A 27,324-nucleotide genomic window follows, 5' to 3' on the forward strand; every position below is an offset into this window, starting at 1 on the left:
GTGGGTCATTCCCGACTCAAACGGGGACAATATTGTGCCTCGAAACAGGCAGAAACCGTGTCGGTGGTGGGTGATCGGGACACGCTGTTTCTCGAGCTGCAGCGCTCTGGGTGCGTGATGCGGCGGGGGAGAGCCAGGTCCAGGCGGGAGCAGGACAAGGCACCGGCCGTATCCCATCAGCGGCGCCTCGGATCAGCCCTTCTCGCCTCCCCCGTACATTTTCGGCCTCATCGGGGTCCCCATGACCCTGACTACAGCAGCAAGCGGCTCCACCCGAGTTCCCCGTTCCCGGGGGCTCCCCCCGAGGTCTGCCCACCTCTCCAGACATGGGGAGAGCCGGCAGCTGGGGCAGGGCAGGGGTGGGCAGGCAGCAGCCAGCCACATCTGTTTCACTTCGAGCCGTGCGGGACCAGCCTCCAGACGGAGCGATCGGGAGGCAGCCTCCCTGCGACCGGGCGCGGCGGGGGGCCGGCCGAGCATCTTCTCCCCCGGAGCATCCCCCGGGCGGTGTCCTCTGCCCCCGTCCGCTCGCAGCGCGTCATTTTGCTGCCCCCCCGCGCCCTCCCCTTCGCCGCCCTGCAGAGGCACAAGGCGCAGCTCCCGGCGGTTCCTCGCAGCCATGAAATGCACCAAGTGGAAATTCAATCGCCTCGTTGTGTGTGTGGTCGAAATCTCTGGCAGCTGCTTCGGAATTTTTTATGACACTTTCGTTTATGTAGGGGAGGCATAACTATTATTTTACTTAATAAAAATGGAAAGCGGCTCGGGTCTTTTCCCTCTCCGCTCTCTTCCATTTGTTCTTCCCACCGCCTTTCCACCGGGCTGATGAACGGAGAGTTTAAACAATGTCGGTAGGAAAGATGTGGCATCTCCGAGGCATTTCTCCGTGTTAGACAATTACATGTATACATGAAAAAATATGTATCAGGAAAGGAAATAATATAAATATAGGTACAGTTGAGTATATATATATATATATACGCAAATATATGAGAGGGAGGTATATGCGTATGCGTTGTGAACACAGGTTAGGAGCATCGAAGAAGTATAAAAGTGAAAGCTTAGAAAAGCTCCCCCAGAGCTGACACGCGCCCGCGGGACAGACTTCCCACCTTCCTGAGAAACTCTCAGCACAGTTTTCCTCTCTATTTTTCCCCTCCGATCGAGAAATTCTCCCCGATGTCCGCGCTAGGGGCGAGGGAGGAGGATGCGACCGACTCCGCGCGGAGGCTCCGGCTCGGTAATCGCTTCTTCCACTGGAGATGTGCGGACGGAGCCGTCCGCTTCTGCCCTCTCCTCGGGGTCCCCCCGAATTCGCCGAGCCTGTGCACCGAGTCGTTAGGGCTTGAGTAATTGTGACCGGCATTTGGAAGCGGGGCCGCGCAGCTGTTTGGCCCGGCTCCCCGGTATTAGTGCTGGAGATTTTATCACCAAATGCTCGCACCTGTTAACGGCAGAGACTGGCAATTCATCACCGCGGATTCTCACACTGCTGAACGTGGCCCTGGCGGGGGGACATCTCCTCGTGGTACCCCCTTGGAGGAACCCATCCCTTCCTCCCTCCCCAAGCATCCTCCCACGGGAAAGGAGATACGTGTTTGCAGAGCCTCCAAGGGGAAAAACCAAACCAACCCAAAACCTAACAGTGCGAGCGTGGTTCGAAGTGTCCGCGGTAGAGACAGGGACAACCTGCTGTCACAGCCACCTACGGGACATGGGCTGGGCAGCTTCCGCCGAGGACGCGTTCCCCGGACTGCGCCAGGGCAGCTGCAAGCGGGGCAGCGGGGCTCTGCCACCTGCGGGGACACTGCGGTGGCTCCCGGGGACCTTGTGTGCCTCTGTTTAGAAGAAAATTCTCCCGCTTCGCCTGCAGCCCGCGACAAGGTGGGTATCTGCTGCCCACACCTCCTCCTGCCAGCCGTCAGGGAAGCGGAGGCAGGAGAGCGGCAGACAGGAGGTCCCGAGGCCGCAGAATATTCCCCTTCCCGAAGGGTTCCTGGGGCCTGGGCGGGCTGTGGGTGGGCCGCCTTGGAAAGTGGTACCCGGCCGGGCCAGCCGCGTCGGGCGGAGATGCAGGACCCGGGTGCGGTCCCAGCACCCCGCGGACACGCACAGCCTTTGCTTTGGCTATTTCTCGCGGGAGGGGAGGCTCGGCAGAGAGTTGCTCTTCGCCCTCCGGGCCGCACCTGCCGGGCGCAGCATCCCTTCCGTGGGAGCCCTCGGAGGAGGCGGATTTCCAGGCAGGGTGCTCCGGCCTCGGTGACGTGTCGGTGACGTAAGCGCGAGGAGAAGGGGAGCTGGGATCCCCAAATTCACACGACCCCTCAAGGGGGCCGGAGGTTCGGTCCTGGCGGAGCGAGACTGCGGGAGGTCTGCAGCTCATCCCCCAGCTTCGGGGATGGGCAGCCCTCGGGGGGAGAAGGGACCCTCCGCGGAAACCCGCACCGAGGAAGGCGACCGTCGCATCGCGCAGGAATGGGGTCTGAGAGCCTCCAGCACCGCGGGGCGCTTGGGGCAGGGAGGGGCTTTATCCAGCGTCGATCGCCCCCCTCCTGCAGCAGCCGGCTCCAGACGAAGCCGGGGGCATCCGAGAGCCAGGGGAGCGGGCAGCGCCTTTCCTCGAAAGCATCCCGGGCGGGGGACACGCTCCCCGGGGACCGGGCCGGGCCGGGCCGGGCAGTCCCTCGCCGTGCCCCGTGGGGGCTGCGGCGGGCGCCACGTGATGCCGGGGCGGCCGTATAAAGGCCTGGGGAGCGCTGGCAGCAGGCGCAGTGTGGGAGCGTTTCCACCGGGTCCCAGCTCGGGAGGGGTGGGGAGGGGGGAGCCGCCTTCCCCACTCTGCCCTCCCCCCTCCCTCTTCCCCTGCCCCTCCCTTCCCCCTCCCCCTCCCTCCCCCCAACCAGAAAAGGAGCCGTCGCAAACCCCACTTTTCCTTTTTTTTTTTTTTTAACCTTTATTTTTATTCCCTCTCTTTTTTTTTTTTCCCCCCTGTTTCTCTCCTTTTATTATAATTATCACCACTATTTATTATCGCTACTCCCGAGCTCCCTGCCCAGCCCACGGGCGCCCCGTCCCCCCGCCCCCGCCCCGCGCCCCCTCCGCCGCCCCTCCCTCCGCAGCCACCACCCCGCAGCCACCACCGCGGCCCCGCCAGCAGCGGCGCGGCGAGCGGGGCGCGGAGCGGAGCGGCGGCGCCGGGGCGCGGAGTCCCAGCGGCGGCCGCAGCCCTCCGGCACGGCCCCGGGCCCATCCCGGGAGCCGCCGCTAGGTGGGGGGGGGAGCCCGGCCCCGGCCGCCCCGGCCGCACAACAATGACTTTGGGCAGCAGCGGCGGCGGCGGCTGCGGGATCATGTCCGAGCGCTCCCCGGAGGAAGAGCCGCTCTCCGAGGTGGAGGACGCGGATATCGACGTGGTGGGCCCGCCCCAGGATGGGGGCAAGTACAGCGAGGAGGAGGAGGACGAGGACGAGGAGGAGGAGGACGAGGAGGACGGCGGCGATCCGCTGGGGCTGGCGCTGCCGCGGAGCGGGGCCGCCAAGGCGCGCATGGGGGGGTCCCCGGAGCGGCTGTCCCCCGCCGGCGGCTCGGAGCCCGCCTGCGCCCGCGGCGCCGCGCCCGGGGAGAAGGCGCCCGCGGGCGGCGGCGGCGGCGGCGCGGGGGGGAAGAACCCGCTGGTGAAGCCGCCCTACTCCTACATCGCCCTCATCACCATGGCCATCCTGCAGAGCCCCAAGAAGCGGCTGACGCTGAGCGAGATCTGCGAGTTCATCAGCGGGCGCTTCCCGTACTACCGGGAGAAGTTCCCCGCCTGGCAGAACAGCATCCGCCACAACCTCTCCCTCAACGACTGCTTCGTCAAGATCCCCCGGGAGCCCGGCAACCCGGGCAAAGGCAACTACTGGACGCTGGACCCCGAGTCAGCCGACATGTTCGACAACGGGAGCTTCCTGCGCCGGAGGAAGCGCTTCAAGCGGCAGCAGCAGCTGCACCCGCCGCACCCCGAGCTACTGCTGCGGGCCGGGGCCGCCGACCCCGCCGCTTTCCTGCCCGGCTTCGCCTACGGACCCTACGGCTACAACTACGGCCTGCAGCTCCAGGGTTACCCCCACCACCACCACCACCATCCCGGTGGCGGAGGCGGCGGCGCCGCGGGCGCCTTCCCCTTCCCGGCGCCGCACTGCCCGTTACCGGCTCCGCCGCCTCCCGCCGCCGCCTCCGTCTTCTCCGCCGCCTCGGGGCTGCCCTCCTTCCTGGGCGGCGAGCTGAACTGCAGGAAGTCCTTCTACCACCCCCAGCTGAGCCCCACCGCCCTGCCCGCCGCCCTCCTCCAGACCCTCAAGCCGGACCCCTCGCCCGCCGGCGGCGGCGGCGGCGGCAGCGGCGGCACCAACCACCCCTCCCGGCCCTCTTTTTCCATAGACAACATCATCGGGGGGGCCGTGCCCCCGCCGCCCAGCACCAACCCCAGCGTCGCGCCCGCCGCGCCCTACCCCGCCGGCCAGGCGGGCCCCCCGGCGCAGGTCCTGGCCGTGCTCAGCCCCGCCTTGGCCCCGGCACAGCCCCAGGTCAGCCTGGCACACGAGCCGCTCCTCCAGCCGGCCCAGAACTTTTCCAGTAAAATCACAACCCTCAGCAGCTGTCATTTTTAAAGTGTGCTGGGGACTGGGGAAGGGGAGGGGGATGGGGGGGAGAGTCGCGAAGCAAACGGCCCCTTTCCAGCTCTCCCCCGCTCCTCCGAAACTGCTCCCCTTCCCTCTCCCCGTGTCCCCCCCATCTCCTCCTGTTGTGTTTTAAGGTAGGAAATATTTTCTTTTTTTTTTTCTTTTTTTCTTTTTTTTTTTTTTTAAATTTTTACTTTATTTCCAGGCTCAGTGGCATCCAGATCTGTTTGTCTCTCTTTGCTCGGAAAAAAAAAAAAAAAAAAATCAATAAATCGGGAGGGCGGGAGGAGGGAAAGAATAACACGATTTGGTCCTACAAGCGCCAAAGCGTATTTATAAAGTGGCCGTAACATAAGCTGGGACCTGGGCTGGTTGAACACGCAACGTCTTGTGAGGGGCGGAGGGGGGGCATGTGAAGAACGAAACGGTCTTAGGGTCAGAAATGTTACCTTTGAGAGGTGCGGGTTTTCCGCGGGGGTCCCCCAGATCGCCTGGGAAAGCGGCCAGGGGAGTTGCGGACGCCCCCGGTCGCAGCGAGCCCGTTTTCGTTCCTGCAAGTCTCTCTGCCGGGTGGTTTTGCCATGTGTGTCTGTCTCTCCCCTGCTCTCAAAGAAAATGTTTTAATGGTCCGATCTTATTTTTAGTTTCTTTGAAGCTTCGGGTTTGGTTTTAAAAGGCACTGTTTAAGGTTTCTTTGTTTTTAAGAAGAAGAAAAGTCGGTGAAACTCAGGACTGCGGTTTATTTTTTTCTTTTTTTTTTTTTTTTCTTCCTCCCCCCCCCCCCCCCCAATTAAGCATTCAAATGCACGTTCAAAAGAAAATCGGATCCGTCAGGAAGTTTGGAGAATTCCCATACTATTTTTTTTTTAAATCCCCGTTTTCCCACCCCCTCCGTGCGTGGGTTTTTTGGTGTATTGGTAATTATTTGTATATAGATTATTCGGGAGCTAATGAGCGGAGTCCAGTTAACTCTTCACTGGTTGTGCATCCGTCATATCTATTTTATTGAGAGAATCTGTGAATAATTTGATGTGGAAAAGGCAACAGAATTTTGTCCACCGTTGGTGTAAATTAATAAATGTTTGTGACCTGGTTAAAAAAAAATAATCATCCAAATCGTTCTTTGCGATGTCCTTTGTCACGCTGAGAGCCGAGAGCCCCGCTCGGGCCTCGGGGAAGCGAGAAGCTCCCAGCCTCGGGCCGGCGACTCTCGGGCGTTCGGCAGGGGCTGAGCGGCCCCTCCGCGGCCGGGCGCACAGCCTGCGCGGGGCTGCTCCGCGCCGCTCCCCTGCCCAGCGCTGCGGGCTGCCACACACCGCTCGGGCGACGGTGGCGTTCCCCGCTGTGAGTCCACGGGCCGGCAAAAGCGAAAAGATTCCCGGATACTTTTTTTTCCTGTTAATTTTATTTTTTATTTCTTGGATTTTGGTGTCTCCCAGAAAAAAAAAAAAAACAAACCCAAAAAAACCAACAAAACAAAACCAAAAAATACCCCGCGTGTTTTCGGGGGAAGGAGGTGGAGGCCGGGAAAAAGGTTCTCCCTGCTTCACCCCCTTCCCCCCCCACCTCCTTTTATTTTGTTTGGAAAAGTTGACACATGAGAAAATAAGTTGGAGGGTTTCCCCCCCGCACACACGTCCCCCTTGGGCCTGCAGTATTTGAATGACCGAATGAAACTTGATCTCTGCTTAAATTTTGCAACAACTTACAGAGTAAATAAACATCTTAAAGCGCTCCCTTCTCTTCCAAACTTCTCCCCCCTCAACCCCCTCACCCCCAATTTATTTATTTCAGGGACCAAACGTGGCTCTTTGGTTTGTTTGTTGGCAGGGACCCTGATCGAAAGAATCGAGGCCTTTCTGACCGGGCAGCCAGATGAAGGAGAAGGAGAAAAAGGAAAAAAAAGCTGAGCCGTGCGAGGCAGGGAGCAGGGGATGGAGCCGGTCCCCGGGCAGCGGGGCTTTTTTGTGCGGGGCCCTCCGGGGCTCAGGCAGGAGCAGGAGCCGGGCGGTGTGCGCCGGGGAGCAGGGGGGGACCGGCTTTTCTTTTCTCTCCCCCCACCCATCCCTTTTTTATCCCCCTCCTCTGCCCCTGTCTGTGCCACCTCGAACCTCCGCGCAGTTTGTTGATGTTGTTCCTGAACGTGCCGCCTCCCCGCAGCGAGCGGTCTCACATCTCGCCTTCACACACATTTGCTTTTGAAAAGCGATCTTCGTGTCCGGCACTTGGTTGTCTCCCTTTCATGTCCAGCTCCTACAAAAGGGGCTACAAGACTCGACATGGGAGAAAAGAGGAGGCCAATGAATCTATTTTCCAGATTGCCAAGCACATGGTTGGAAATTGAAGGGGCTTTTGTAGCATTTCCCCTTCCTCCCTCCCTCCCCTCTCCTTTTCTTTTGCTTGTGTGCAAATTGTTCAATTGCTCTGGCAGGGGTGTTCCTGACAAGCTCATTACTAGAAGGTGCCAGACCCCTCCTCTCCCTCTCCCCCGAAGTCTTTGATGAAGTTAAAATGCGCTGATAGCTGCTCTTGGGGCTATCTTTGTTCAGCCTCTTTTAATAACCAAGCCTGCTTTGAGGAGACTGGATCCGAGGGAAGAAAGCGATGTGTAGCGAGGCTGGGTGGTGGTTGTGCGCCTGGCTGAAGGAGGGCTGGTTATTTTAATATGAAGTAGCGATTTTTAATAATTTTTGGCTTGTTTGTTTGTGAAGTGCAGGAGGAAAAGGAGCCAAGGGTGCCAGGAGCGGATAAGAAATGGCAGTCGATGGCCGTAGGGATGAAGGAGGCGTGTGGCCCCTACAGTCCCGCTGGTGCAATGGGTTCTCCAAGTTGGTGGTCTCAGGGTTTGAAGGGATGGAGGGGGGTCCTCTGCAGGGAAGCAGTGTTTCCCTGGAGAGCCCCCTGCCCCCACACGGTCAGGAGAGGGGGCTCGGGGGGTGTGTCTGGGACTGGGACACCTTTCCCCTGCTCCGTTCATCTCCTTTTGCCTTGCGGAGTCATTGTGGGTTTTTAAGCCGTGGTCGCCGGACAGGATTGAAGCTGAACTGACTTGAGAGCGGGGGGATTCCCCCCCTTAACCGGGAGTCGTGGTACCCACGCAGGAAGGGTTGGGCTCGGCTCCCACGGACCTGCGGGGGCTGCGAGTGCAAGCGCCGTCGGGATTTTGATTTGGGGGGAAGAACCCCAAGCGTCTCTAAAATTAGAATTTTCCCCATTCCATGAATTTCCCTGAAGCACCGCAGCTCGTTCCGTGCCCCGATCAGATTCACGCCGCCTGCGAGTGTCTGTGTGGCTCGGGGAGCCCCCCCGGGAACCGGCTCTCCCCTGTCCGCCGGAGTGGGGGGCGGCGGGGGAGGACTCGGGGGTCTCCCCTGGGTCTGGAATGCCCCGGTCGGGCTCGGTTCGGGGGTTTCACGAGAAATTTTGCCTCGGCGAGGCAGGACGGATAATGGCCCCTAATTACGGGGCTGGCTGGCTCCGCGGCCCCGATCTTCACGGGACATTATTTTTAAGCGTTCAGCGAGGATCATTTTTCACGCCTCGCTGCCTAAAAGAGGGGTTTATTTATTTATTGGAGGGGAGGCGAGGAGGACACCAGCAATAACCGAGCACTGAAAGGAAAATAATTAGCTGTTGCAGTCGCTGCTTGGGAGTCCCTGGCCAAAAAGGCGACTTGGCGTTTCCCTTTCCCTCCCCTCCCGTGCGTAGGCTCCGTAGCCCAGGTTCTCGGAGCTGCTTTCGGGGGTTGGTTTTACCAGTGCTAAACCCCGGGCAAAGCCCTCCAGGAGCCCGATCCTTTTCTGCAGGTTTGGGCTTTTTTTTTTTTTTTTTTCCCTTCTCCCTTTCTGGTCGGCGGCTCTTTCCGAGTAGGAGCGTGAGGATGCGGATTCCCCTGCCTTGCTTTGGCTTTGGTCACGCATTCGTGGAGATGTTTCTGGTTCTGTTTTTCCTTTTTTTTTTTTTTTTTAATGTGCCCCCACTCCTCTGCTTTCTGTCTGTCAGATGAAAGGCTTGGAGCAAAACCGCGACGCTCTCTGCGTAATTCCTCCGCGGAGGATTTCCGTGTGCGCGCAGCCCGGGAGAGGCGGAAAACGGGAGATACTCCTCGGGTTTGTCGGGGCGGGATAAAACGATCCTGCCCCGGAATGTCCCCGTCGGGACCACAGCGGGAGGGCTGCGTGTGTGTGATTTCTCTCTCTGCTTTCGCTTAACTAAGCCCGTGTTAAGTGGTGAGGATCCCGAGGAGGGAACCCGCTGCGGGTGCGGGACCCCGGTCCGGCCGGGCCCGCTGCTCCACCCGCTCGGCCCTCACCTCCCTCCTCTTCCCCTGGCACCTTCTGCTTTCCATTACTGCTGATTTGGAGAATTAGGAAAGGTCAAGATCTTATTCCTCTCTCCGGTAGTTTTTTTGTTTTCTCTTTCTAGTTTCTCGCAGCCCCGAAAAAAAATAAATCATCCTGGATTATAAAAACCACCTTTAGACATCAAGAACATCTTTTCCAATAGTTTGATCCTTCCTCCAGCACTGCCCTGGCCTTTCCTAGTGACTGCGCAGAAAGTCCTGTTTTCACGGTGAATTTAGGATTTAATAATAACGTCCAATCTCCCTGTGCCCCAGTGCCCGACCTGAAAACATTGCCCTCCAGCATCTTCTTTCCCTCCCCATCTCTCTTTCGTTTCTTTCCTTCCCTGAGCAGAACGTAGAGAAATGAGTGTGGTTTTTTTTTTTAAATAAATCCCGTTTTCCGATCTGGAGAGGGCAGGAAGAGCTGTCGGAGCCGGCTCAGCCGCGGGAAAATTGCTTTGGAAATTAGTTGGTGCTTTTGAAATCTCCTCGAGATGTTCGCGCTAGGTCAGGGACCTCTGCTCGCCCCTGTGTCTGTCTGTGAGGCGAGGAGAGGGGCAGGGGCTCCGCGCTCTCCCCTCACCTCCCGGTCTCCGGCTCATCTGTCCTTCCTCCTCTGAGTCGCCTTTTATTTCTCTTCCACTCTTTTTTCACTTTTGATTTCTCCTTTGTCATTTCCCCTCTTCTTTCTTTCTTCCCTTCTTTCCTTCTTTCTATAATTACTTTTTCTCTTTCTTTCATTATCTTTCTTTCACCTTTTCCCTCTTATACTCTTCTAATCTTTTTCTTTCTTTCTTTCTTTCTTTCTTTCTTTCTTTCTTTCTTTCTTTCTTTCTTTCTTTCTTTCTTTCTTTCTTTCTTTCTTTCTTCTCTATTTTTCTCTATTTCTCTCTCCCTCTCTTTCTTTCCCATTTCTTCTTCTCTTTTTATATCTCCCCACCCTGTTAAATTTTTTTGTCTTTTGGTTTTTCCCTCTTTCCCCCTCTTCAACTATTTTAATTTATTTTGGTTTGTTTTTCTCTCCTTCTCTCTCTCTCTTCTTTTTCGTCTTTCTCCCTTTTCTCCTTTTCCTCTCTTTTGCTCTTACTCTAACAATTTTCCTTTTTATTTTTCTATTTCTTTTTCTTCCACTCTCTTTCTTCTTCTTTTCATCTTTCTCCCTTTTTTTCTTCCTCCTTCTTTCTCTCGCTGTTTGCCTCTCCTGTCTCACCCGCTTCATCTGGGGTTCATCGAGGGCCGCTTTCCCACTCTGTCCAGGAGATTTCCAGCTGTGTCCACCCCCGGGAATCTGTCGCTTGACCGCAGCGAGGAGGGGATCTCCCCTCGTTTTAACCAGGAGCGATTTCGGCGGGCGCTCCTCCGGGCTCAGCGCTTCCCCCTGCCTGTGCCCGGTGGGCTGCGGAGCAGCTCAGGGTGAGTTGTTGGAGCCGGGGACCCCGGAGCACACGCCCTACACCCCCTTTCCAGCGGCCCGCCGGTGCATTTACCGCGGAGGTTGCTGCGGAACTAGGCGGCCCATGCGGGGTTGCAGGGCTGAGCCTGTGGCGGTGCCCGTGCCCCTGGGCTCGGGGGACCCTTGCGGGACCAATTCACACTTTATTCTTTTCTTAAACGAGATGCACGTTGGCACCTCAAGCCCGTGGCAGCAACAGGTGATGCTGAGATCCAGGACGGGACCAAACCTACTCGCGGCAGGGTTTTGTCTGCGCGTTTCCAATCCTTCCTCATCATTCGGATGCCAATGATACCCTCGGGTGAACAGAACCCGGGTGCGCCCGCCTGCGGCCCAGGAAGGGGCTCAGCCCCACTGGGCAGCCGGTACCGAGCAGCCTGGAATCCGGCGGCCTTTCCCGGCCGCGGGCAGGCGGGATTCCTCGCTTCCCAACTGCCCTGGCTGCCCGCATCGCTTGCCCTAGGATCCGGGTGAATTAGGTGTACAGGTATGGCGTGAACCATACTCATCCGCCCCTGCCACAGCAGGATGAAAACCTGCAAGGGATACAATCTCTCTGATGAGAGGGCGGGAGGGAGACCCAAGGGGTGTAATGAGTTTGTCCGTCACTTTCTCCATGGGAGACTTCGTGTAGGTGCCTTAGGATCTGTCTAATGACCGGTTTAGTGATGTTTCTCCCACCCTCGATGCTTTCTGGTTACCGAAGCTCGGACTCTATGACACAGGGTGGCAGAGAAGCGCTTTTCGGGGGCGTCTTTATCCATTTCATTCATATTTCGTTTTCCCTGCTTTAACTCGCCTTTTAAGTGAAATTAGATTCCTCTTTCGTCACTACCGCGGGTTTGAAACGGCTTGAAACAACACCGGCGATTCCTTTCACTCTCACAAAAATTCCCAGATACTTTACTTCTCCCCGCCACGGAGGCGAGCGGAGAGCGCTCGGAAAGCCCGCGGATGAGCCCCCGCTCAACCCCCGCCCTCGCAAATCACTCTTCAGCAGTGAGAGCCTTCTGCGGGGCACACGATCGCCTTTCATTCCAGCTGCACTCCCTGCAAGTCCGTGGGAATTTTTCCCCCCACCAGGACGAGATTAGCAGGGGGGCCCCCCATAATGTCCACTCATCAGCCCTCGCCAGAGGGAGAAGGGGGGACAGAGGACAAGACCTCGGGTGTGAGGGAACTCCACAGCCAGATGGGAGCGGAGCCGTGCTGGGGGCCGGACCCCGGCGGGCCGGGGATGGAGGTGCCGCCGCTTACCCTTTAAATTGTAACAAACTAAATAGAGAAGGAAAAACTTCCCCCCTCCGGGCACGGGGCCGAAAAATTTCAGGGTCCAGACGCGCCCCCCTCGCCCCGGACCGCGGCTCCCTTTCCGCGGCAGGTCTCGGTGGGGTGTGTAGAGGTGAGGGGAGCGAGATGGGAATCAGCTGGTGACCCCCTCCCCGCTTCGGCCTGCAGTGCCCCTGCGATCTTCTCTTTCCAGGAGAGAAACGTGGCCACAAAATAAAGGCAACAAAAGGAGCGCACAGGGCTCGGCAGAGAGAGCCGGGCGGGCAGGATGCAGAGCCGAGCACCCACCGCGGGCCCTGGGACATGTGAGGGACAATCCTTTCCCTAGGCGAGCAGGGTCTCCCAGAGGCTCTCCCCCTAGCGCACCTTCCCACCCCTAAACCCCTGAGATTTTACCCGTGTTATTCCTAAAATGCTCTTTTCTCTTCCCACCTTCGCCCCCCCCGCTTTTTTTATTTTTCTCTTTTTTCCCCCTCTCCTATTTAATTACTTCTCTTGCAAAACCAGAGGCCGCTGCCACCTAACGCGGCACTGAAATCCACGTCTCCTCTGTGACTTACAACCCAAATCCCAGTCCCATGACCTTTCTCTTCCCCCCCCCCGCCCCGGGTCCCCCACCCTCGGTCATGTGGGACACGAGTAAATTTATCCACCCTAGTGGAAAGGCCTCCCTTCTGCAGTTGCTCCGGAGAAGCCCGACACGTTTCACAAGGAGGATAATTTCGGTTTCCGACCTTTCTCTCTCTTTTCTCCTTTTTAACTCGGTTTTAATTTCGTTTTCTTCCCCTGTCGCACGAGGCTCCCATCTCCCCTCGGGCATGCTCCTACTCTGTATGTCTTTCAACAAGTCCCTGCCAAGAGGGTCACTTCAGAGGGAGGTTTTTGACGGCTCTTGAGCTCAGGAGATCGTCAAAAGGAACATTTCTGGCCTCCCTGGAGCTGGAGCGAGCTGAGCCCCGGCTGTGCCCCTGGCAACCTATGCTCTCCCGGGGCTCCCCTCCCGCCGCACGGCGGAGGGTCCCACACCCAAGAAGCTGGATATCTGTCTGGTGACAGAGACCCCCTCTTGGCCCTGCGGTAGGGGAAACCCACCCGCGGCCGCCTCTCCGTCTCTCCCGCGGCTCCGGCTGGTCCATTCTCACCATCTTGGCTGCTTTTCCCCACCCCAGCTCCTGCGGGGAGACCGCACCCTCGGGTCCCCCCGGCAACGGCGACTGGCACAACCGCCCACCCTGGGTGACCCAAACCCCAGCCCGAGCGGGTTTTCCAGCAGCAGCCAGCGGTGAGAAACCTCTGGCCAAGCTGCGGGGTGGTCCCCGCATCCCATCCTCGCCATCTCTGCTGGGATGTGGGTGGCAGTAGGAATAGGACGCCCCCGCTCCCGGGGGTAGCTCGGCAGCTACGGAGGTTGTGTGCGGGGAGGGAGGCGGCTCCGGAGGGTCGGGCAGCCCTCAGGAGGCCGGGACCAAGCCGTGCCCTCAGACCCTGCTGCCCCGGGCGCCTCGGCCCCTTCCCCACCCGCCACGGGCGCTCCGAAGGGGGGAGTTCGGAGCATCCGCCAGTGTGGCCTTGTCTCCGGGCGGATGTTCGGCGTGGTGCGAGCGTCGGGGCCGCAGCTCCGCCGTCGGGCCGGCCGGAGGAAGCCGCTCCACCGCCGCAAGCCGCGTGCGAACCGGAGCCGGGCGGCGCCGCTTTGGGTGGCGCAGAATTCCCCCCCCCCCCTTTTTTTCTTTTTTATGTTTTCGGCGCTGCCAGCGGTGGGCACGTTCCCCTTTCCTCCCGGAGCGGGGATTTACCCCAGCCGCAGGCAGGCGTTGGGCACATTTTGGTGGCGGTAATGAAACCACGGCTCTGAGTGTATCTGTCAGGTCTTTCCACTCTGCCCTTGCTCGGCAAACTCTCGCCCACGGGCTCGCATGGGTAAAAAATGGCGAGAAATTGATGGAATCTATTCGTTTCCCGGCCTCACTGAGAGATCGGGAGAAATATTCCGGAAAGCGTCACTGAAATCCTGCAGAGCTCGATTTCAGGCGCTGCTATCAGCTGTCGACGACGAAAGATGGGCAGTACACGCTCCTATATGAAAAATAAACATACTGGAGCCTCCCGCCAGATCCAGTTAATATTATAGTCAATATTCCCAGTATTTTCCTTCTGCTTTGCACAGTGTTCCTTGGTCTCATTTATGTGCCTGGGACAGACAGAAGAGAAATATTAATCGAGAGGGAAAGGCATCTTGTGATAATCGGAAACAGGGGTCCTTTTTCTAAACATCCCTTCTGGTCCCAAAATTCGTAGGGAAAAACAAAAACGAGTGAAAGCATCGTAGCAGCACCGATGACAAAATAATAAAGGCAAATTAATCGGAAACGAACGTTTCCCGGAAAACCAAGTGGTGCGAAGCGGATTTCCAGCGCGGGGCCGGGCCGAGGGAGAGACTCTCAGCGCCCAACCCGCAGGTGCCTCTGCGGGGGTTTAGAACCCTTAGGTTTGTACCCTTTTCCCCGCTCCCGCCGAGTGCTCTGGCAGGGATGGATCCCGGCTCGGTCCCGCTTCCCAGACCCGGGCTCCGCGCGCGGCTCCCGCCTGGAATTTGCGCACTTTGGTCATTTTCGCCTCCCGCGGGTGCGGGGACTCCGCTGCCTTTCGGGGCTTCCCTGGCTCGATTTCCCTGGGAAGGTTTAATATAAAACAACCTCCCGCCCAACACACTTTGTTTTCAGCTGGATCCCCGCGTTATTTCCCGGGCTGACCCGACGGAAAGGTGCGGAATTTTGCCGTGCTGCTGCCGGTTTTTAAAGGAGGGAGAAGAGGGGAGGGGGGTGGGGGGGGGGGGGGGGGCTGCGGCTGCCGCCTCTATTTTAATGTCATTATAGTTGCCGTGGCAACCCATTGGATCACTCCTCCTGGAATGAACCTTGTGACAATGGTTGGTTTGCGAGAAATCGGTAAATGTGCAGCCGGGGGACACAGCTACATTACCGCGAACAACAGCGAGGGTTTAACATGTGACCCTTCCAATTACGCTGATGATACCTCGGTGCAGCTGCCTCCGCCGTGCCGGGAAGGTGCGGCTCTTTGGGGGGGTAGGGGAGGGCTCCCAGGGCTGTTTCAGGGCACAGCCCGGTGGGCATGGGGCCGCAGCCCGCACCGCCGCTGCCCTGAGAGGGGAACAGCATCTCTTTCATCGGGATCGTGAATGTGGTCCCAACCAATATAAGAAAAAAAGAAAAAAAAGAAGAAGAAGAAAAAGCTTCTTCGGGGGAACGAGGAGAGAGTTGAATATGCTGTGGCTGCGGGGCTGTGGAATAAGGACCTGCCTCGGGGGGTGGGCAGAGACCCCCCGGCCCCGGAGCACACGGTGTGGCAGCACATCTGTGGCACGGCTGCAGGGAGGAACGAACGAAACCCACCCCCTCCCCGAAAAAAAAATAAAAATAGTTAGAAGCCTTAAAATATGGTTCAGAGAATTACAAGTAATCAGAGCTGCGGGGGTCAGCAGTGCAAACTTTTTAAGACTAATGTTTATTTAGAAAAGTGAGTGGTGTCTGCGTTGCTTTTCTAGTGCCCCAGCACAAAAGTCCTAATGGCTTTTGCAGACTTTCCATCACAAACTCCTGCACAGGGCGCGGGGACCACCGCCGAAAGCAACCCCAAGCCGCCCCTTTCAAAGGTATCATCGGCACAGGGTTTATAACCCCCTCGCCTGTCTTTCCTTGCGTCAGTGACGATATTTTCTGCACCCCCTCCTCAGTTTTGCCCCTCTTTCGCGTTTGTTTGGTGAAACCCGAGCCCTCCATAATATTGTGGAGCAGAGAAATCGGGGGATGGGAACGGCGATCCCCACCTCCCTCCCCAGTGCCGTTCAGCCCTGGACGGCTGCGGTCCTGAAAGCAACGCGGGGCTTCAGCTGAGCTGGAAACCTCGTTAGGAAGAACCCGGGGGCAGAGGCAGGAACAGGCGCGGGGCGGGCTGGCCGGAGTCCTGAGAGAAGGCAGAGCTGGCAAATCCATTCTCCCGTCTCACCCCTTCCAGCTGCTTTCCCGGGAGCCCAGCCACAACACCGGCCCTTGTGCAGCTTTGGGTGTCTCTGCTGAGCCCATCCCAAAACTCATCCCGTGGATAAAACATGATCACCGTTTGGGATTTTACTGCCGTAGCAGACTCGAGGCCCCGTCTCAGGATGCTCCTTTTGTTCTCGGGACTGGAAGAACAAAACCAGTAACTTCACACACCTCTTGGGGCAATTCCCCCTCGACTTTAAACAGGAGGTGGATACAGGGGAAACACAGACCTGGAATCTCGCTGAAAGCCACTGGCATCAGCCCTAGGTGCCTTGCAGCAGGGTGGGGAGAAATCAGCTGTGTTCAGTTCCTTCCCTCATCACCTTCCTGCCCTTGGCAGGTGTCAGGATCTGGGAGGGATGAGCAGGACAACAGGATGTTGTCCCCTCTCCTGTCATTAGGGTTCACAGCTCATCATTGAGAACCCACAGCAGCTTTGCAGTGGGATGTGCAGGAGAGAAACAGGGTGGCAAGAGGAATGGGGTGGAAGTGGGAGAGAAAGGAGCTGGATCTTGCTCCCTTTTCAGACAAGTGACTGTCTTGTCCTGATCCTGAAAAGGTAAGCTCGGTTTAACCCCTTCTTTGGTCTGCAGAGGGAAAAACATGTAGCTCAAACCTGGGAAGGCTGAACCAAGAAACGGCAGCTGAAAGTGCCTCTGGAAACGCACACCTGAGGCCTGATCCTGGCTCCCCCTGTCTGAGCCAAGCACAGGTGCTCAGCTCTGTCAGGACCAGGTCCAGGGCTGACGTCGTGGCCGGTGCTGCGAGGCTGAGTGTGGTGCAGGGAGGACAGTGGTATTTATAAACTGCTGAAATGTGCCTGACACTTGAGGGAAGATCATCTTCTCTCCCTCAAGTACTTTCATTTGAAGGGCTTGACTCTGCTTTCGAAGAAAGTTGGTAAGACATTCGGGCCTTCCGACTCCCATTATCTCCCCCAGGGCCCTGCATCGCCCTCCTGACCATGGTGCTGGAGCACCTAGATCAGATTGCTGTAATTGCTCGGGAGTGGAGGACACGCAGGCAGGACCTGGCACTTCTCTTCAGGGCTTGGAAACCTGGTGCAAAGCTGCGCAGTGGGAAGGGGCTGGGTGACACCAGCCCCTTGCTATTCTGTCTCCCTCCACCCCTGCTTCCAAAGCAAAAATGCTGGGAACACTGTTCAGACCTAAATTTGGAACATTTGGGCTGGAATCTTTTGGATGCATTTGAAGAGGGAGGAAGGGAAGAAGGGTGCAGAGAAGGACGTGAGAAGGATGGCATGAAGTTGATTTGTGTGAATCCTGTCCCTTTGTGGCTGTCCTCTGTCACTGTACCCAGGAGATGCTGCAAACCACCACGGATGAGGCTCATCCATGCGGGAAGCATCCCGCAGGTGTCACAACCCTGCAGCCTCTTGCCTTGCCCGTCCATTTGAACCAGAGCTGTACTTCTCCCTGCTAGGGAAGGGCTGGGAATTTCAACCAGCTGCTCCTGCAGCTGTGTTCTGCTTCCCAGGACCTTGCTGGGGCAGAGAGGTGTGTGTGACATCATGGGTGAGACGGTGAGAGACGGAGCAGGTGTCAATGGGTGATCCAGGGAGCCCACGGGCCAGTGCAGCAAAGCCCCTCCATCCTCCGGGGCTGGGGCCAGTCTCATGCTCCAGCGAGGTTTTTCATCTCCCTCCTCGATGTCAGCAGAGCACGAAGGCAGGGGAGAGGTCAACCCCTCTGTTAATACACGTGTTTTAAATAACTGGTATTTTTATTTCCTCTCTTCGGTGCAGTGGGCTTGGCACACATCTTTGTTTGCACAATTGTCCTGCCTATATATTCTGTTGCCCAAGTAAGGAGAAAAAGATCTCATGTGTGATCTGGAGGTGTGCTTTGCTGGTTCTGACATGTAAATATTAATCAAGAAACAACAACAAAGAGACAAAAAAATCCCTCCTACCCTTGAACCCCTTCAGATCCCTTTATTGTCCAGGCATTTGTTGCACTTGGACTGGCTTTTCACTTTCTCCTCTCAGAAAGGCTGGCTCCAGCAATGGTCCCCAGATTCCTCAGCTACATCCTACTGAGGGAAAACATTTATTGAAGTTTTCAGCTTATTAGGGAAATACATATTTCTGCTTCTTTTCCAAACTCCACTGACATCTTTTCAAAGCCAGCCCTGCCTGTCAGCATGGGGGAAGGCAAGGCATCCCCTCTCTCTCCTCTTGCAGCTATGAACTTTGAGTACCCCAAAATGCTGTGGAGGGGGAATTCCTACCACCACCGTGTGCTTCGTTAGTGGACAAAAGCAGTGAGTATGTGTGTGGATTATTTTCCTCCATAAAGCTGTGCTTCAGCTCACTCACACCTCTGAAGAAACACGGGGTATTTGGACACACCATCCAGCTCCCCAGATAGCCACGTTTCAGATGAACTCTGCCAAGGCAGCACTGATGAGGTGAGGGGGCACAGGGAGGTGTCCAGTGAGAGAATTGGACAGCCTGTTTCACATGACGAAGAGGAAATAATTTTCCCTGGATTGTCCTGTAAAACTCACTCTGTCATAGCCCTCACTCTGCTGGCAGGTTCTCAGATGGTAACTACCGAGTACTCAAGGCTGGATGTGGCCTTTAGCTTCAGGTGTCCTTCAGGCTTCAGTTGCAAGAGGTTGTCAGAGAGTAGCAGGGAGACAATCATTCTGTGCTCACTGTTTCTTTTATTTTCTTTCTAAGCATCCATTCCCAGACACTGCTGGAGAGGACATTCTGGAGGCTTGGATGAAATCCCACAAATTTTCATGGAAGCAGAACAGCAGGAAGGCAAACAGGAAAGAAGAGGAGTAATATACTAATCTCAGGGGCACTTGTTGCGTTTCTCTCTTCTCTTTGCTGCGCTGTTTCCTTTTCCTCCAGCCACATACTGCAGGATAACGGCAAATGAATTAAGGGATTAAACCATGAGGGAGAATTAGGATCCTGCTGATTTAGAAGCAGAAAACCAGATGGGCTCATTGAACTCTAGATGATGCAAGAAAATCTTGGGTAGTACTTTGGATGTAGGTCACAGGATAATTCAAGTTATTGGGAACCTCTGAAGATCTCTGGTCCAACAGCCCCAAAGCAAAGTCATCTTAGATCAGATTGCCCAGGGCTTTGTCCAGTGAAGTTTTGAATGTCCCCAAGGATGGAGATTCCCCCTCACCTATGGTCCTCTGTGTTTAACCATCTTCAGGGTAAATATTTCCCCAATATCTAATCCAAGCTTTCCCTTCTGCAACTTGTATTCATCGCCTCTCCTTCCATGTCTGTGTGTACACTGGGGAGATGTCCAGGTTCACCAGGACCCATTCAGGGCCAGTTGTACGTCCCTTGTAAACCAGATTGTTGGGCACGAGTTTCAGAGATGGTCCCATCCCAGAGGGTTCTGGGCCTCCTGAGCACCTTGGATTGTCCCAGTGGGAGCAGGCCTGGATGGGAGGTCTCAGCTCTCCATGGTGCATCAGTGCTGCCTTTGAATTGCTCTCACCTGTGTAACAGCGTGAGGATTTGCTGTTACTGTGACTGGAGGCATCCCGAGCAGCATCCAAACATCACTCCCACAACCCAAATTCAGGATCATCCAGGAGGTGGTGGGTCTGGAGAAAAAGGGCTTATGGTGGCCTTTGGCCTGCTGCATCCACCTGGAGAAACAAAGGCATGGATAATAAAGGTCACCTGTTCACCTTCATTGCTGACAACTGAGCCAAGAAATTCCTTCTCCCCAGTGCCCCGAGCACTCCTCCAGACTGCCTGGGGTCACACAGCATGAGGCCATGCTCAGACACAGCTTTTGGTGACAGGCTCACAAGCAGGTGGACCTCTTCCAGTACATTTTGGCAGCTGGGAATCATCTCAGTGAAAGGCAGAGCTGTGACGTGTTTGGCTGTGCCTTGCAGGAGAGAAGAAAAAAAAAAATTAAAAAAGAGAAAAAAGAAAAAGGAAAAAAGTTGTCTACAACATCCCAGCCTGTCCCTGATCCTGGGAATGGATATGAGGGCTTGTTCAGGGAAAAGGTGCACTGCACTGACCCTGCGCAGTGAGAAACAGAGAGGCAGAAGTCATGAAACAGGGCTCTGTTTGGCCTCAGATTTGATTTGCATGGTTAAAACTTGCTGATCCCATACAAGGTTCTCCTGGCTGGGAGCTGAACCTGGTTCCACAGCCAAGCTTTCTTCTTTTCCAGAGCGTTCAGCATAAATCAGACTTTCACAGCCGTCTTAGAGTGGAAGGAGCAAGAAATCACGTTTTGTCTCCTGTCCAGGAGCTCTGGGAGAAAGGAGCTGTCAGAAACCCAGCAAACAGCCCAGATCTGCTGACACGTGCTCTGGGACTCCTTCTGCCCGGCGCTGCCTTCACCCATCTGCTGTAACAACTCCATCAGCTCTCACGCGCTGCTTTTCCCAGACGGGATCCCAGCCAGGCTGCTGGCGCACAAGCGGAGCTGTGCCCTGAGCAAGGGATACCAAAACATCTTTTGGGCTGGGTTATACTCTGCCCTGCATCTCATGCAAGCCATCAAGAGGGTTTTAACACAGACCCAGATCAGGTGTGGTGCCCTGCTGTGAACATTTGCGCTCTCCTGGGGTTGTGTCTTTAGGGTCTTTTTTTTCCCTAGAGGACCAGCCCAGAGAAGTCACCCTTTCACATGCTTTTCTAACTCTCTCGTCACTAGTCTCACTAGGAATTATTTTCTGTATATTTAGGTAGAATTTCCCTTGCTGTGCCTTGTGTCCATTGCCTCCCATGCCTTCCAAGAGGATGGTGCCTCCGCTGTCTCCTTCTTCTCTGACTGAACAAACCTATCTCTCTCCACATCTTCCAGCTTGGCAAAGTACTGCTGATTTTCCTTGTACAGCTTCACAAGCATTTGAGGGAGAGGGGCAAGTTCCCACAAACACTACGTGGGTCATGCCCATCTGAGCATCTCCCAGCAGGGAGGGAGGGTTTGGTGGAGGCGGCTGCAGAAATCCTACCAATGCCTGCAGTGGAGTCCAGCAAGAAACCAAAAGCTCCATTGCTGATCCTGTTGAAACAGAGGGTTAAAGCCTCTCTGTTAGAGCCATTCCCTGCTACTGAGATCCATACAGTCTATTAAAATTAGGGATCTTATTATGGGCTATATAAAAAGGTAAAGAGGAAATGAGAACCGTATGAAGGGTTTCTTATGTGTGCAGATGGCAAGGGCATGTGAGGCTGAGAAAACCTTTCCAACAGGCTTTTCCCAAACAGAAATGCTTACCTTACAGGGTTTGCCCTCTTCTAAAAAGAGGTAAATAGATGCAGGAGTATCTATCCTGCACAATTCACACTGGCCAACCAGCCACACTGTCCTTGGGATGGAGAAACAGACCCCAAACCCATATTGTGCTCTGTCCTGGTTACAGCTGAGATGGAGTTAATTTTGTTCTAGTAGCTGGTACAGTGCTGTGTTTTTGATTTTGTATGAGAATAATGTTGATAACACGCTGCTGTTTTAGCTGTTGCTAAGTAGTGCTTACCCTAAGTCAAGGACTTTTCAGTTTCCCATGCTCTGCCAGTGTGGAGGTGCACGAGAACCTGTGAGGGAGCACGGCCAGGACAGCTGACCCGAAGTGGCCGAAAGGATAATCCATACCACAGATCATCATGCTCAGTATATAAACTGGGGGGAGCTGGCCAGGAGCCACTTATCACTGCTTGGGAATGGGATGGTGAGCATTTGTATTGTGCATGCCTTGTTTTTCTTGGGTTTTAGTCCTCTCTCTCTCTTTGTAATCTTCCTTACTATTATTAATGAATTAATATTATATTGTAACTAATTTCAATTATTAAACTGTTCTCAGCCCATGGGTTTTACTTCTTTTTCTAATTCTTGTCCCTACCCCACTGGGGTGAGGGGGACTGAGCAAGAATCTTCATGGTACTTAGTTGTCTGCTGGGGTTAAACCGAGATGTTCTCAGGAGCAGTCTCCTTTTCCCCTAGCACCACATTCAGCTTTCAAATGCACTTGTAAGTCATATTCAGCTCTCCCCTGAATCAGAAGGAGCAGACTGTGTTTGCTGCCTCCTGCAGCCTAATTGAGGACTGGTAACACATCCATCAGCACACAGAAGTTATTTGAGTCTGTGGAGTAGCATCAGGAGCACTGAGAGCTGGCCAAAACTGGGAATTCAACCTTCCAGCAGTGGCCACTGCTCTGCCTCTGTTTCAAAGCAGCAGAAAACAGGGACCTCAAACATGAACGGACTTTGTGTCTGTAGCAGAACCAGAGACCCTTGGAGTGTGGGCATCTATTTGCTTGATCTAATCTCCTCCTGGGACATTTTTAACCTGTCTCATGCTGTCCCCACATGCTTGGCTGTCCTGTCACACAGCAGTGCCAGAGTGGCAAAAGGTCCCAGAGCTACTCTCTGAACCTGTAGGATCCTGTGGGAACCCTTGACTACTGCCTTAGGTCCTTTAGGGGTCCGAAAAAACAGCAGAGACTGGAAGCGCCCTTGGAGCATGATCCTTATTTATACAGAAGTATAATCTCTCTCTAAAGGTGTTGTAGGGGAGAGATTTGTGTCCCCCTGTGCAGGCTGAGAGCTGAAGCACAGTGAGGCTAAGTGACACGAGCAGGGTTGTGCAGATAACTTGTGGCAGAGCAAGAACGGCAGCCCAGCGGTGTTGTGAGCTCTTGCCACTGCTGCTTGTCACCACTGCTCAGTGTCAGAGCTCTGGCCACCTTGCCTCCCTGCCCACCCAGCCAGGCAGCCCGCTCCTTTCTCCTTCAGACTCTTAAAATAAGACTCGCAAAGCCTCGAGCGTGGTTTTGATTTCATTAATAAATTCCTGCTTGCACTTGAAGCTGCTGTGCCTTTTAAAACATTATCCGTGGCTCTGGTTACACTCCTGATGAAAGCAGGCATGGCCCTATTAGTTTTCATGGCAAACAGCACTGCCACGTCCTGCGATCCTTTACGCACTTGGTGTAACCCAAGTTTCACAGGAAAGGGAGGGGGCAAGAAAGGCATCTTGAAAGGCAGTGTCCTTCTCCTTCACTGCAGACCAAGGGCATTGCACACTTGAATTCCCCCCTGAAACAGCTTTCATTAAGCCATACCACTTTTTAAATTGTTTTAATTTTTTTTTTAATTGCTACCAGCAATTACTGCCTGGCTCTGCAGCTCCCACCTGATGCCTGTGTCCCTCCAGCCCTGGGCAGGGGCTGTACCAAGGGGCAGAAATGGGCATGGGGTGTGGAGAAGGGAAACAGGAGCTGCTTGAGCTGTGAGGAGCAACAGCTGCTCTGTAGTGCAGTCTCCATGGCTCAGAGAGGAGGTGTTTTAGTGGGGAGCAGAGTTAAGTGTCCACAGCCAACCCATGTGAAAAACCCACCCCATGGCAACAGGTTTGCTCTGGGTCATTAATCCCATATCTGCAGATGGGTAAACTGAGGCACAGAGGGGTTAATGCTTGGTAGTGGTAGAGGATGGGCAGGACAAGGGGAGCTCTGTTCCAAAACTCCTGAGGTGAGTTTTCAAATGCATTCAGCTTTGGTCTGTCCCCTAAGCAGTGCTTGAAGAGCTTTGTGGAAGTGGGTTTTCAGCAAGAGCACAGAGACTGTGCTCAAACAGGCCAGCAGGAAGCCAGCACAGAGCTGCAGGACTGTGGCAGAAATGAAAGGAAATAGAAGAAGGAAAAGGGAAAGGGAAAGGGAAAGGGAAAGGGAAAGGGAAGGAAAGGAAAGGAAAGGAAAGGAAAGAAAAGGGGAAAGGAAAGGAAAATGGACAGAAAGAGAAAGATATTAAGAAAAAAGAGAATAATGAAGTGAGAAAAAAGGTGAGAATAAGGAGGAAAGAGGGAGGAAAGCAAGGAAGCCCCTTTGCATTTCCCAAAGCAGACAGCTGCTGAGGGCCATGCTCCCTCTCTCCCGCCCTGGATCACACATCTCCACCCGTGTCCCAGCATGTTCCCTGCCCCACAGAAGTGATGGCTGCCCTGCCCACCCCAGAGCCAAGCCTGGCAGCTGTCAGAGGGACTGGATGGCCAAGCCCTGGCCTGGCTCTCTTGCTGCTCACACGGAGCAGCCGGGAGAGGGTGGCAGGTGAGCGAGTCATTGCTACAACAGATGGCAGATGCATGACATTACATGGCAGGGCTATTATTTACTGAGTGCTCGTGTTTGTCATGGCTGAAGATGACATCTTATTAAGGAGTCATGACACTGGGTGATTTTTTTAAGCCTGGGGGCCAAGAAGGCTAATGAACAGGGATAGCTCCAGGAATAGATGGAGGGAAGTGCTGTTTTCAGGTCACAGGCGAAGCTGACTAATGTTTCACTGACCTGATTTCTGGATGATTTCCAGGCACATCTTGCTCCTGCTGTTTAGGGGTGGATGCTTCTTGCCATGGCCATACTGTGCTGGCTCAGGGGGAAGCTGCTCTCTCAAGAGACCCTGTGGCAAGGGAGCAAAGCCTGAGATGTGTCATGAGAAAGCTCCCACCCACGGACAACCAAACACCAGCACTCCTGCAAACAAGGACATGTGGCAGGCAACGGCTTTTGGGCAGGTTTCCTCAAATCCCACCTTGCAGGAGGTTTGGAGGAGGGATCTCAGAGACCTGAGAGGCAATAGGTGGGGGAGCATGGGAAGCAAGACCCCGCCTGTCACTGTGGCACTTTCACTCCTGTGTGATGCTTGTCAGGACAACTAGACCAACAGCAGGGCTGCCTGGCTCATTTTGACCCCCTCAGCCTGCCCTGGCACCACCTCTGCAAGACTTGCCCTCCTTATCCTGAAACAAGAGCTGTCTCCCTGCAGCTCCCATGCACTGGCTCCTTATCGCTGACCCGCTCTGTCAGTGCAGATGCTTGACTAATGTTCCCTTGTAAAATGTTGTGTTAAGCACATTCCAGGCGCTGACATTAAATACTTGGGCCAGGGCAGCGCTCAGCCTCCGGCGGACGCAGCCACAAGCTGGTGCTGCCGCAGCCAAATTTGCTTTTTTCTGCCCCGTCCCCACCTCCCCCTGCCCTCCCTCCAGCACAGCCAGCGTGGGCAGTGGGGGAAGGAGGCAGCAGGCAGGACCACGGCTGTCTGGCAGATGAAATAATAATTACCCCAGCCGCCTCCGGCCTCCCTCGCATTCCTCTGTGCTAACAGCTCGGCTTATTTTGTTTTCATCCGCAAATATTGACTCGTCGGGTTCTTTTCACCTCGTGCCTATTAAAAAGGCATTGCTCAGAGTATTGTTGCTGAATTTGTTCTGCAGCTGCGAGAAGCATCCAGCGGCTTGAAGGAATTCACCCACACCGTCAGCACAGGCCCTGAGTGCTGTGTGCCCTCGATACCCTCCGAAACTGCTGTGCCTGCTGCTCCCCAAGGGACAGGACATGGTTTTGGCTCAGCAAGGATTCTGCCCAGCCTTTCCACCAAGGGGGAGATCAGGATGGTGCTGGGGATGAGGCAGAACTATGATCTGCTCCTGGGGAATGCTGCTTTGCTGCTCTGTGCCTCAGTTTCCCTGGTCAGCCTTGTGATTCCTGACCATTTTTGTAATGTGCTGGGAGTGTAAATTATAGACATGAGGTTTAACAGCCTGACCTTTTGTTGCTGCAAATTGTCCTTCAATATTCACTTCAGCCTGAAGATATGGGAGTTGTTTCCAGATGCCTTAACCTGGCCAGAGCAATAACCAGAAAAACAAATCCCTTAATTTCTCACTGAGCTGAATTAACTGGGTAATTAGTGAGCATGACAGCAGTGCTCAAACAGCTCCAGTGTGAGAGTTTGGGATCATTGCTGGGGGAGATGTTGATGCCTCTCCCCCCTGCAGGGGGTGTCTGGGGTGCAGGAGAGGGATGTACAATCTCTTCCCGCTTTCCCCACAGCGTTCAGCCAAGGGCAGGGGCGGCAGGAGAGCAGCCTGCTCGTGAGGAAAGCCCCTGTTTCGGCAGCTGTGCTCAGCTTTGGCATCTCTCCCAGAATAAAATTGACTGGCACCACATTCCCAGGGAATGCCCTCTGTCCCCAGCCCTCCCTCCAGGGGAAATCCCAGGGATGCCATCACTGTCAGCAGCTCTCACCTGATTCCCAAATGGGAATAGGAATTGAAACAGGTGAGAAAGGCTGAAGTGTCAGAGGGCAACCTGGGGTGGGTGTCCTTATTGAAACCTCTTCCTGTCACCTGTGAGTGTCCCAATGGACCCTTCTCCATCAGGGGTCTGACAGATGCTTGTTCCTGTGGCTGAGCTGGGCTGTGGTGACCCTTGGGATCCTCTACGTGCTCATCTACTGCAGGATCCTTGCCTCAACTTCTCCACCCTTCCAACCTCCCTCCAGATGCCTTTTTAAACTCTTCCAGCATGAAAAGAGCCAGCAGGTGAAATCCCAGCTCACCACCCCTGCCTACACCCCAGCGATAGCCACCAGCCAAGCGTGGGACACCAGGAAGAGCTGTGACCCCTTGGTGGAGGGATGCTCTTTCTGGGGGAGGGATAGATGGTGTGCGGCACATGATCCCAAGCTCCCTGCACTGAGCAGGTCGTCTCCTGCCTCGTGACCAGCCTGTGAAAAGGAACGTGGCCTCCTCCTTCTCCGAGCGCCTGTTTGTGGAAAGCAAATGTCAGCGTTGTCATGCCCAAGTGTTTATTTTGGAAACAGCTGGGGGCCTGGCCAGCAGGCACGGGGGACATGATCCTCCTTCATGGCTAGGAGGATTGGCCACCCAGTGGCAGCTCCTACCACGCCCCGCTGAGGATGTGGCTTGGCCAGAGGGCACTTTTCTCCTGCCTTCGGCCTGCACCACGTCAGGTCTGTCATAGATACTGACCAGGCACAGGGAGGGCATCATGCTGGGCCCTGGTGGCAGCCAAAACCCGGAGAACACAGACCTGCCTGCGGGTACCACTGAGCCTCGGGGTGACCCATAAGGGCGCTGGCTCTGGCTAACGCCCAGGGTCATTCCAGGCATAGCAGTTCCATGTCCCTGCCTGGGGTGGGAAGAAAATCATCTCTGAGAAGTGTCCTGTTCTCCTGACCTTTGCACTCCAAATATTTAGGATCCCACAGTGCACAGTCACAGGCCTTGTTCGGCTTCAGTGTGATGCCATTTGCCTCCTGCCTCAGCTGTCCCCAGTAATTCATCTCTGGCTTGCTGATCTGGGGATGTGGAAGATGCTCCAGCACCACCAGGCTTCCCCGAGGTGAGTGCAGGCACCAGAGCACCCTCCCAAGCCCTGTCTGTCCCTTGTTTCCTGCACACCCACATTCCCCCCTTGTCACAGGCTGATGGCCACCAGGAATTGAGGGGGCCATCCATGGAGGGCAGTCCCCTGTCCCTGGCAGGGTTCACTCTCCCCTCCCTAGTTTGCATCTGTCACTATTCCAACAGTGACAAGGGAGAGCTCAAGCATGGCCGGAGTGACCAAACCCTGGCAAAGTGTTGGGCTTTGCGTTAGGGAAGATGCTGGGAAAGTGCATTGGGGGAGCTCTGTGCAGTAATCAGGAGGAGAAAGCTGGGATTTACATGAGCC

General features: G+C 55.4%; 1 protein-coding gene and 1 long non-coding RNA gene across 2 annotated transcripts; both read left to right on the forward strand.

The window, feature by feature from the left end:
* The first annotated feature begins 1,546 nt into the window (after window positions 1–1,546).
* On the forward strand, window positions 1,547–21,649 carry LOC116448291. The gene is made up of 2 exons (XR_004241870.1): window positions 1,547–1,884; window positions 20,007–21,649. It is a non-coding gene; the product is annotated as an uncharacterized LOC116448291 (long non-coding RNA).
* FOXD2 (forkhead box D2) lies at window positions 3,206–5,768 on the forward strand. The gene is given in 3 exon segments (XM_032118521.1): window positions 3,206–4,098; window positions 4,101–4,144; window positions 4,146–5,768. Coding segments are annotated over 3 exon segments (1,335 nt in total). The 5' UTR covers window positions 3,206–3,311; the 3' UTR covers window positions 4,650–5,768.
* Window positions 21,650–27,324: the final 5,675 nt, after the last annotated feature.

The sequence above is a fragment of the Corvus moneduloides genome, chromosome 9, assembly GCF_009650955.1.
Source record: "Corvus moneduloides isolate bCorMon1 chromosome 9, bCorMon1.pri, whole genome shotgun sequence".
In the NCBI taxonomy this organism is placed as follows: Eukaryota; Metazoa; Chordata; class Aves; order Passeriformes; family Corvidae; genus Corvus; species Corvus moneduloides.